General features: G+C 42.7%; 1 protein-coding gene across 1 annotated transcript in view; it reads right to left on the reverse strand.

Moving 5' to 3' along the window:
• The window catches only part of slc7a9 (solute carrier family 7 member 9), a 109,038-nt gene that overhangs the window by 19,673 nt on the left and 77,056 nt on the right, over window positions 1-12,309 (reverse strand). Inside the window, exons 8-9 of the mRNA XM_085991577.1 lie at window positions 7,564-7,687; window positions 1,660-1,763 (exon numbers count right to left, since the gene is read on the reverse strand). Of these exons, the coding sequence (XP_085847703.1) occupies window positions 1,660-1,763; window positions 7,564-7,687 (228 nt within the window). The remainder of the gene's footprint in view (window positions 1-1,659; window positions 1,764-7,563; window positions 7,688-12,309) is intronic.

The raw sequence follows: 12,309 nt of genomic DNA on the forward strand, positions 1-12,309 counted from the left end.
TTGTGTGCAGTTTTGGTCGCCTTATCTGAGGAAGGATGTTCTTGCCATGGAGGGAGTGCAGCGAAGATTCACCAGACTTGATACCTGGGTTGGCAGGAATGACTTATTAAGAGAGATTGGGTCGATTAGGCTTATATTTGCTAGAGTTTAGAAGAATGAGAGGGGATCTCATGGAAACTTATAAAATTCTAACAAGACTAGACAGACTAGATGCAGGAAGGATGTTCCCGATGGCGGGAGAGTCCAGAACCAAGGGTCACAGGCTAAGGATAAGGGGTAAGCCATTTAGGACTGAGATGAGGAGGAATTTCTTCACCCAGAGAGTGGTGAACCTGTGGAATTCTCTACCACACAAGGCAGTTGAGGCCAATTCATTAAATATATTCAAGGGATTCGATATATTTCTTAAGGCTAAAGGGATATGGGGAGAAAGCAACGACAGGGTACTGAATTTGGGTGATCAGCCATGATCGCATTAAATGGCGGAGCAGGCTCGAGGGGCCGAATGGCCTACTCCTGCTCCTATCTTCTATGTTTCTATTCTAGGCTTGGAGTGCGAATACAGCTTGCGGAGGATTCTTTCCAATATCCTTGCTATAGGTAGTGTTGGGATTCCCCCAGGTCTCGTTTGATAGTCTGGGCTAGACTATATATTTAAAGAGAGATTTGTCACCCTACCTGATTAATTTCCACACTGTCAGAAATGGACACCAGGGCCCCAATACTTACGGGGGGGGGGGGGGGGGGCTGGAAATGCCGAGAACACAGTGGTACTGCTGAACTTAACGCCAGGACCTCTATCATTTCTTTACTCTGTTTCCCACCCAACAGCCAGCCAGCCTGTCAATCTGGAAAGCCAGTGGTAGAAGGTTGCAGCTGAGGAGTGTTGGGGATGGTCCCTGGCAAATGGGAAACATTGGTTGGTGGAGGGGAAGAGAGTCGACTGGCAATTGGGATGGAATGGGGACTAGGAAACATTGTGGGTTGACGTGAGGGGTGGTGGGGATTGGACTGGCAATCGGAAGGGAGGGGGAGCGGGAATCATTGCGGGTTTGGAAGGGTGGGGGGCGGCTGATCACAGCAGAAGATCTGCTTGAGGGGTGGCGAAGCACTCCTGCTCCTTCTGGCACATGAGCAGTGCCATAAGAAGCACTTGCCTGCTTGATCTGGCTGCTCCTGCTTCCCTTTAGCTGCCGGGTTTCCTGAGCTCTGGGAAACCCGGCCGGTCAGTGTTAAATTTAAATGGCTGCCAAAATATCAGGAATGGAGCCTCATTTACACATAATTATGAACCCACGTCTCGAGCGGGTTACTTGGACTCCCCCAAATCCGCGCGGCTAAATTGGAAGCAGGTGCGTTCACGCTGGTTTGGGGTTGGGCTTTGTAAATTTGCTGATTAAACCCCTCTCCTGCCCATTGTGCAGGTGTTAAAAATTACCCCCTCCCTCCCTAAATGTAAGCATTTCCCCTCTGAAAAGGAGGGGTTAAAAAGTCAGAGCACCTCATCTTAGACTACTGAAGCTAGCTCATGAGTAGCATTTGCAGTGCTCTAGAAGTAGATTACCTGTACATCCCCTGAGCCAGGGACTAGTATGGTACAATGGAATCTAAACCAAAAGTGCATCTTCGTTCTTTGTTTTAATAAAAAGTATCTTTTACCTGCCGGCTGTGAAACAGGAACCATTTGCAGCTCCAAAGGTAGAAAATACAACAAAGAGTGGAACTATCCAAGAAGCCGGGGTGAGGACCCGATCACCAAAAGTCTGTTAGAATAAATAAATGATGGATAATGTCACAAATTTTCTTGTTACAGTGGCAAAGAATTTTGAGAGATTTATTTTCAGATGTAACTCTAGTTAGTGAGATATGTCATCAAGTTTGTGGGTTTCTCTATAGACTTAAAAACACCATTGGAACATTATGTTAAAAATTCTCATCCAAACAACTTGTAATTCATGTGTGAAACATTCTTTGAATCATTTCCCTTTTAAATCATCGTTTATCCTTATGCACGGTAAGCGGAAACTTCATTAAACATACTTGTGCGTGATAATTGAGACTTTGCTGATGAAAAATGGGAGCCCATTTATGTTGCAGTTTTTAAGGTGACTACTTGCAACTGACTTTGTGCGGCTCAACATAATATCCTTTAACTGAAACTACCAGACCAGCTGGGCTTCATAAGTTGGAGTTTTGACACTGGCAGCCCACGGCAGTGTTGGAAAGATATTACGAGCCTGGCAACTTTTTGAGCATGTTCTCAAATCCATTTGTAATTGAGAAGATCTATAAATAGATCAAGATCATTACTGGGTAACATATATTTAGATCCTAGTTATTATCTGCGCAGACTCTCTATGGAGGAACCATTTGGTTGATTTGGCTATGATAAATTGACGCTTAGTGTTAGGGGATTAAATGCGTGGGGTTACGGGGATAGGGTGGGATATGTGTCGGTGCAGGCTCGATGGGCCGAAATGGCCTCTATCTGCACTGAGGGGATTCTGTGATTCTGTGATTTGACCTGCTTATGGGAATGCATTTTATTGGACTTCTGTTATACTGAAACCTTTCTGCATAGGTGGAAACATGATCCTGATTTGCTCCTTTGGAGTATAATGATCGGTTCCTGTCCTCAATCCTACTGAACACTTCTGTGACATATTAGACAGTAAGGAAAAGAGGGAATTTCATGACAAAATCAGGAAAGCTTGACAATGTTGTGAGGAGGAGCAGGTTACAAATCCAGTTGTAATGCACATCTCTGCATGCCTATTACAGAGCTATTGGGATATAACGGTTACATTTTGTAGATTAAACATTTTCTGTGCAGGGCTAACACATTCAGGTAGTTAGAGTTAGGATAATGTTCTAATACATTTTTAGTTCAACCCTTCTAATATCTACCCTTCTTATCCAAATATGCTTTGAACTGCAGTGTTTTTCTGAACTATTACATTCTATTGTAGAATGTAACTTTTCATTGGTATAAAACTACATAAAATGCTGAAGTTCACAATCAAAGATCAAATTATCTTAATAAATTTTGACTAGTTGCATGTGATGAAATTATTTTTATATTGCATTTTACTTTGCACACTTGGGAAACCTTGATATGGAAAGATGGGTAAGATGATCCATGATTATTTCACTTTTTAACTTAATTCAGCTATGACTGTCAGATTAATGCTAAACGTGTTCATCCCCTCTTTACCATAGAATTGTATATTAGGATAAGAAGGGAGATTTAAAACAGACATTGGGGCCTTACAATTTGTATATATGAAAGAATAGATTTTACTTATTGACTTGAAGTAAATAAAGATGCTTTCCAATCAGACATTCCCAGAACACACAACCATTAAATCATTTACTTACTCCATGTACCGCAATTGATGTGAACTGTGATCATAATTTAATTTTACAAGATAACTAAACATTAACGAGCGTATTTGTTAAAAAAAGTCTATGATTTATGACTTCACTGGCAGCATCCTCTTCTCTAATGTAGCAATAAAGGAGGAGACAGTAGTGATATTAGATAGGTTAAAAATAGATAAAGAGGAGGTACTTAAAGGTTGGCAGTCCTCAAAGTGGAAAAGTCATCTGGTCCAGATGGGATCCATCCTAAGTTACTGAAGGAAGTAAGGGTGGAAATTGCAGACTCTCTGGCCACAATCTTCCATTCCTCCTTGGACAGGTGGGGGAGTGGGAGTGGGGTGGGGGTGGTGCAGGGTGCTGCCCGGGGAGTGGAGGATTGCAAATGTTACACCCCTGTTTAAAAATGGGGAAACTATTAGTGACAATAATCTGGGACAAAATTATTTGGAAAAGCATAGGCTAATAAATGAAAGTCAGCATGGATTTGTTAAAGGCAAATTGTGTTTGACTAGCCTGATCAAGTTATTTGATGAAGTAACAGAGAGGGTTGATGAAGATAGTGTGGTTGATGTGTATATGGACTTTCAAAAGGCGTTTGACAAATTACCACATAATAGACTTGTTAGCAAAATTAAGCCCATGGGATTAAAGGGATGGTGGCAGGGATACAAAATTGGCTAAGGAACAGAAAGCAGAGAGTAGTGGTGAATAGTTGTTTTTTAGACTGAGGGAAGTATACAGTGGTGTACCCCAGGGGTCGGTATTAGGACCACTGCTCTTTTTGATCTATATTAATGACATGGACTTGGGTATACAGGGCATAATTTCAAAGTTTGCAGATGATACAAAACTCGGAAATGTAGTAAACAATGAGGAGGATAGTAACAGACTTCAGGAGGACATAGACAGACTGGTGAAATGGGCAGACACATGGCAGATGAAATTTAAAACAGAAAAGTATGAAGTGACACATTTTGGAAAAAAATGAGAGGCAATATGAACTAAATGGTACAAAAGGAGGTATAGGAACAGAGAGACCTGGGGGTGTATGTACACAAATCTTTGAAGGTGGCAGGATAAGTTGAGAAGGCTGTTTTTTTTAAAAAAAGCATACAGGATCTTTGGCTTTATTAATAGAGGAATAGAGTAGAAAAACCAGGAAGTTATGCTAAATCTTTATAAAACATTGGTTAGGCCTCATCTGGAGTACTGGGTACAATTCTGGACACTATACTTTAGGAAGGATGTCAAGGCCTTAGAGAGGGTGCAGAAGAGATTTACTAGAATGCTACCAGTCATAACGGCACAGAAGGAGGCCATTCGGCCCATCGAGTCCGTGCTGGATGAGAGACTTCAGCTATGTGGAGAAGCGGGGGTTGTTCTCCTTAGAACAGAGGAGATTTGATTTGAGGTGTTCAAAATCATGAATGGTTTTGATAGAGTAAATAAGGAAAAACTGTTTCTGGTGGCAGAAGGATCAGTAACCAGAGGACACAGATTTAAGGTGGTTGGCAAAAGAACCAGAGGCAACGTGAGGAAACATTTTTTTACACCGCGAGTTGTGATCTGGAATGCACTGCCTGAAAGGGTGGTGGAAGCAGATTCAATAGTAACATTCAAAAGAGAACTGGATAAATACTTGAAGGGAATAAAATTACAGGGCTATGGGGAAAGAGCAGGGGAGTGGGATTAATGGGATAGCTCTACCAAAGAGCCGGCACAGACATGATGGGCCGAATGGCCTCCTTCTGTGCTGTATCATTCTATGATTACTTCTGAGCACATTTTTTAAAACAAGTATACATCACTTACCAGATTTGGATGCCTCCCTTCCCCAGAATAATGCAAAAATCTTTTTTTTTTCTCTATACCCTTGTGCATTTCCAAAACCATTCACTTTTTTAACTGTAAGTGCCTGGGACCTTTACCATTCTAAGAACTTGACCTTTCATTTTCAATATAGTTTCATTAAATATTGCCTGTGCACCAGAAACTATTAGGACAAGTTGTTACATTTCTGCATGTAGCATAGTGTCGGGATTATTTCATATAACCTTTCAACAGATGGTATTGCTTTTGGCTCTTTTACACCATTGTCTCATTCAATGGCCCAACAACAGTTTCTGTAAGCAGACCATGTCCATTATTATCTGAAATCTATATCTTTTCACTTTCTGCTCTAGCAGTGTATGACCCAGGGGTTCGTAATTGTATTTGCAGTACTACTATTGGATTAAACACTGCCTTGTGCTAGACTATCATGTTCACATCTGTCAGGCAAATTACGCACAGATCAATGATTTAACTGGCCAAAACAACAATCATAATTAACTAAATCAGATAAGGTTATGAAAAAAAGAGAATCAAACAATCCTAAAGGGGGTGCATGAACAGAGAGACCTGGGGGTATATGTGCACAAATCGTTGAAGGTAGCAGGGCAGGTTGAGAAAGCAGTTAAAAAAGCTTACAGGATCCTGGGCCTCATGAATAGAGTAATGAGTACAAAAGCATGGAAATTATAATGAACCTGTATAAAACACTGGTTCGGCCTCAACTGGAGTATTGTGTCCAATTCTGGGCACCACACTCTAGGAAAGATGTGAAGGCCTTAGAGAGGGTGCAGAAAAGATTCACGAGAATAGTTCCAGGGATGAGGGACTTCAGTTACGTGGATAGACTGAGAAGCTGGGGTTGTTCTCCTCAGAGCAGAGAAGATTGAGAGGAGATTTGATAGAGGTGCTCAAAATCATGAGGGGTCTGGACAGAGTAGATAGAGTGAAACTGTTCCCATTGGCGGAAGGGTCGAGAACCAGAAGACACAGATTTTAGGTGATTGGCAGAAGAACTAAAGGGGGGACATAAGGAAAAACTTTTTTACTCAGTGAGTGGTTAGGATCTGGAATGCACTGCTGAAAGGGTGGTGGAGGCCAACTCAATCACTGCTTTCAAAAGGGAGTTGGATAAGTACCTGAAAGAAAAACATTTGCAGGGCTACGGAGAAAGGGTGGGGGAGTGGGACTAGCTGAGGTGCTCTTACAGAGAGCCGGCACGGACTTGACGGGCCGAATGGCCGCCTTCCGTGCTGTAACCATTCTATGATTCTAACTAGAGTACAAAATATCTATGATTGACAACATGCAATTCACCAGCGGTTAACAAAGTCCTGAGTAAATGTTAATAGCCTGCCTTATTGTGAGGCTTGGTAACATCATGATATCTCAAGCCATAGCTCTCCGTTTCATGCTAAATATTTAAACCAAAGGCTCAGAGCTTTTTAATCAGAACAGTCTTCAAAATGAAGCAAGAACTAAAGAACAGCAGACCCAGGCTTTTATCCAATTAATATCTTTGGAGTAGTGCAAAATTGGTTTGAAGTAGGAAAACAGATGTTTTTTAAACAACATTATCAAAGATACAATGGGATTATACTTCATAAATTTAGAACAGTGTACAACCATTTTACAGTATACTGTGTATTAAACCAAGGCAAACATTGCATACACAAATTCCCAGACAAATACAATTGTCATTTAAATGTTATGCATATCATGTTTTGCACTGCCAGGGAGACATTGTTTTGAAAAGCAACCATGATGTTAAATAGAATGAGATGGCTGAGCTCGCTGAAGTACAACCTGCAGGGTCAATCTGACTATTGCAATAATTGAAATCTCCAGAACAGGTCACTTTTCACAATGAACCCTTGACTAGCCACTGCTATCTGTGTTCTTAAAAAAATTAATGTTTCAGGATTTTTGACACACAAGATTTGGAAAAGCAAAGGGTCAGTGTAGCCTACTTATAATTTTTCTTGTCTGCGAGGAGAAAACTGAAGTTAGTGAAATTAAGGTGAGATTTGATTATAACTGTTACTCTGTACGTTCACATGCTGTCAGTAAAATATCTAAAGTAGACACAAATTTTGTAACGCTGGACAGTCATAATCTGTGACTACAAGCTAAAAAGGCATGGTCAAATATTGGGTGTGAGCTATTCAGTAGGGCTTAAATACAATTAATCACAGTTACTATCAAAAGTGTCTTGCATACCCTTGAAATCCTACAGTCGTCTTTTGACCATACATTAGAAATAACATGTCTGGAAAGAATTTCCCAATAGAATTCAGCAATTCTTATATTTCTGTAACTTGAGGACTGACTAACAACTAAAGAGGTACTTACCACAGCAACAGCAGCAGACTGAAGCAGTTCAGCGGGAGTCATCACGGTGAAATATGCAATATTAATCAGGATGTAACAAACCATGACTAAAGGAATACCAATGATGATGGATAGTGGTAAATTTCTGCCAAACACAGATTATCAGCTTCCATTAGAATAGTTAAAAGCTTCAAACCTTGCAAATTATTTCCTTATATAATTCAATACAGTACCACCAAAAAAGTGTTCATGCACATTTTAATCAACAATAGAATATAACAGTATAAATTTGGCAAATTATGTATTCCAAGTTAACAACTGTAAAATTGTCTCCATATTCATTTCTGCATCATTTCTGCAGTAATAGTAGGGGGATTTCAACTTCCCTAATATTAACTGGGATAAAATTAGTGTGAAAGACATAGAGGAAGCAGAATTCTTAAAATGCATTCAGGAGAACTTTTTTAGCTAGTACGTAGCAAGCCCAACGAGAGGGGACGGTTCCCTAGTTTTAGGGAATGAAGCTGGGCAGGTGGAAAGGGCATCAGTGGGAGAGCATATTGGTGGTAGTGATCATTATTCAGTTAAATTTAGGGTAGTTATGGAAAAGGACAAGGATGGACTAGGAATAAAAGTTCTCAATTGGGGAAAAGCTAATTTTACTAAGCTGAGAGGTGACTTAGCCAAAATGGACTGGAGACAGAAACTTGAAGGTAAATCAGTGTCAGAGCAGTAGGATGCATTCAAGGAGGAGATAGTAAGGATTCAGAGCAAGTATGTTCCCTTAAAGAAAAAGGGTGAGACTAACAAATCTAGAGCTCTCTGGATGTTAAGGGGCTTACAGGGTAGGATAAAGAAAAAAAGGGAAGCTTATGACAGCTACCGAGGACACAATACTGCAGAAAGCTGAGAGGAGTATAGAAAGTGCAGGGGTGAAATCAAAAAGGAAATTAGGAAAGCAAAGAGAGGGCATGAAAAAACATTGGCAAGTAAAATCAAGGAAAACCCAAAGATGTTTTATAAATACATTAAGAGCAAGAGGCTAACTAAAGTAAGAGTAGGGCCTATGCAGAGCTAGACAGGTAGCTAACAACTTGATATCTTCCCATAAAAATCACAAAGCTTGACTTTTCTTGTAAACTTTACTGAAAGATTCTTATTGTGAAACTGAAATACAATACAGAAATGGAAGCACACATTAGTATACAAGCACATAACTGATATGCATACACAAATTTAGGTACACCTGAGCAACACAGTACATCTGGCATGTAACTTACCAAAACACGTGGAAACACAGCTTACTGTGAATATACATTTAGCAAACTGAAAGGCATTCTTGTTAAATTAGCCCTGTACATAGTGCATCAAAATACAGCTACAAGTTAACCAGCTAGACAGAGAGCGAGCACTTCACGGCTAGCTGTGTAAGTTTGCTTACAAAGAAAAGTTACAAACTACACATTTTCTGCAAAATATAGTGTACACCAATCATCTATAACATTCTCAAGTACGTACAGACAAATAGTGTCCAAGGCTGGAGCATAACAAGAAAATAACTTCCCAGACCATGTGTGGCTGCAGGTCTGAGATATACAGTAGTTTACTTTACTGCGCTTTACTGCACTTGCTAGGTACCAAATATCCACTCGGTGGCAGCACACAATGGGAATTGACCCAAATTACTCAAACCCCTGAATTAACTAGAAAACTAACATAAATTCCTAAAGAAAGGCAGCACACTCCCCGCTTGGTACAATTCCATTGTACCACTACAGATACAAAATAAAACCTAAAGAAAACGTCCTTTGGCTGCAAACGTACTCAGAATCCTTTCTCTAGGTTTCTTCAGAAAGGAGGACTACAATCTCTGAGACTGGCCTCAGAAACACTTTGACAGTACCCTCCTTGACAATCTTCACCTCCACCTTGCGGACCCTCTTGTCCCTGCTTGGCAGAGTTTTGACAACCAGTCCCACTGGCCATCCATTTCTGTGTGCTTGGCTGTCTTTCAGCAAGACAACATCTCCCACTTTGGCATTTGGCTTGTCTTCTGTCCATTTCCTACGGCTCTGTAGGGTGGACAAATACTCTCCTCTCCATCTCTTCCAAAAAGTGTCTGCAAGACACTGGACTTGCTTCCCGTGCAGCTCAGCCATGTCAAAGTTTCCAGAGGGGGCTGAAATAGCACTCCTCTTTTGAGTCAGGAGCATCGCTGGGGTGAGGACTGCAGGCATGTCTGGGTCGGTGGACACCGGCACCAGGGGTCTTGGATTCATGATCGCCATGACTTCAGCCATGAGAGTGCTCAAGACGTCGTGTGTGAGATGAGTGGGTCCCGTCCGAAGCAGCATAGCATCTAGAATACGCCTGGCAACACCGATGAGCCTCTCCCATGAACCGCCCATGTGGGATGAATGCGGGGGGTTAAACACCCACGTGCATCCTTTCTTTTGGAGATAGCTTCTTACCGCTGCATCGTCCGTGTGGATGTCCAACTCCTTACAGGCACCCACGAAGTTAGTCCCTCTGTCGGAGCGGAGAAGTTTGGCTGGACCACGGATTGAGAAAAACCTCCTCAGGGCACTGATGGTTAGGAAAGCTTTGTCATCCATGGGTAGTGTTGGTTTGTCATCATCCTTGGACCTTTCAAACACTGAGCATCCTAGGTTGTCTATGCTCACAGTGAGGCCTGCCTCTTCCTCACAGGCAGAGGAGGTTGACCTATGATGCTGCGTCATGCCATCGTAGTCTTCCTTTACCTGGATCCTATTTGGGCATGGGCTGAGAAAGGATGTGCGACCATTGTGCAACATGTTTGCTTTATATACGTTGACATCCGCTGGTTTGTGGACTGTTCCCAGGCAAACTCCACCCACGAGGACCCATCCCAGGTCAAGCCGCTGCACATAAGGAGCATTGTGGGGCCCGTTGATTTGCTCACACACCTTGTGCACCCTTAAGATGTCTCTTCCCAAGAGCAGGAGGATTGGAGCGTCCGGGTCCACAGTTGGAATCTTGTTGGCAACTGGCTGTAGGTGGGGCTGATGGTGTGCGACCTCTGGGGAGGGAATTTCCATCCTATCATCTGGCATCATGTCACACTCAATTAAGGTGGGGAGGGGAAGCTGTAGTTTCCCATCCATGGACTCGATCATGAAGTTGCCAACTCTCCTACCCGTAGTCTCTGTTGTCCCTGAACAGGTTTTTAGCGTGTACGGAGCTGCGCTGGCCTTGACTTCAAAGAGATTGAAGAATTCTGCCTCCGCTAGAGACTTGTTACTTTGCTCATCAAGCACTGCGTCCATCTTGATTGCCTTCTCCTTTCTCCCTGCATAATATGCTTTAACCAAGCAGATTTTGGAGCATGAGTGTGGGCTGCTTGCATTTCCACAAACCTCTGTACACTTGGAGGTGACTGAAGAAGATGTGCTTTCACTTTGCTCCCCGCTATCCTCTTTGTCAACCGCAGCACTCTCAGTGGTTGAAGGAGGAGGACCTGGATGCAGGGCTGCGATGTGTTTTTCACTGTTGCACTTGATTGTCGCCTTGCAGTCTTTTGCCATGTGCAGAGTCGACCCACAACACCTGAAGCAGATGCGATTCTCTTTCAGGTATGATTTGCGCTCATCAATAGGCTTGCCTCTAAAGCTTCGACACTTTTTGAGTGGGTGGGGCTTCTTGTGTATTGGACACTGACGATCTGGGTCATCCACTTTATTCCCAGCAGAACTGGATTGGTTGACTGGGGGTTCGGCTGGAACATCTGTTTTGTGCACGCTCACAGAGGCTTTGTTGCTGTACTTTGTGGGTTTCTCTGTTCTCGAAGGAGTGTGACTGCTGGAGGTGGAGAAAGTGAAACTTGGATCATTCCTCACCTTTTGCCTGTTGGACGAACCTGGAGAAGAGAGAGAAGGGAGGAAATGCTACTCCGTAGTCCTCCTTGTACTTTGATCCCTTATCTATCCATTTCTCTTGAAGGTTGTAGGGGAACTTTTCCACTGTTGGGTTTACCCCACGAGCTGTATCCAAATACGAGAGGCCTGTCAGGTAACCTTCTCCCTTAGCACACTCCAGTTCGAGGAGAATGTCACCCAGTTCTCGAAGCTCGACATTATCTTTGTTGGTTAGCTTCGGAAAGTCCTCAATCTTCTTAAGCAGTGCATGTTCAATGACTTCTGGTGTCCCATAACAGTCTTTGAGACGTTGCCAAACCAGGTTGAGGCCTGCTGTGGGATTGCGGACGTGCGCTGAGCGAATTCTCCTCGCCTGTTCTGACGACTCAGCTCCGAGCCACTTTGTCATCAAATCTAGTTCTTCTCTGGCTGACAGATTCAAGTCCTTGGTGGTACTTAAGAAGGATGCTTTTCATGACCAATAATTTTCAGGACGGTCATCAAATTCTAGAAGACCTGAACTTAACAATTCTCGGTGGATGAGGTACCTAGCGAGGTCTTGTGCACCTTCTGGCTCGGGTGAGGACTGCTTGGCTGGATTGGCCGAGTGCTGTGGAGGTCTCTGCAGGTAAGTCTTACTTGTTTCTTCTCTTTTAAGCTCAGTGTCTCCGAAAACAGGCTGTTTGTTACTGTGGTGAGTAGCTGGTTCTGCTTCGAGATACCTGGATGTTTCCTTGAAGAACAATTTGGAGTGTTGTTGGACATACTCACTTGTATGTTGCACTGGACTGAGGGGCTGTTCTGGAACATATGGTTCATGGCTGTGCTCCCCGCCTTCATTCTCCTCACCAGCTTCAGCTTCAGCGGCAGC

Source organism: Somniosus microcephalus, chromosome 6 (assembly GCF_052327205.1).
Source record: "Somniosus microcephalus isolate GS21.2 chromosome 6, FLI_Smic_1.0, whole genome shotgun sequence".
In the NCBI taxonomy this organism is placed as follows: domain Eukaryota; kingdom Metazoa; phylum Chordata; class Chondrichthyes; order Squaliformes; family Somniosidae; genus Somniosus; species Somniosus microcephalus.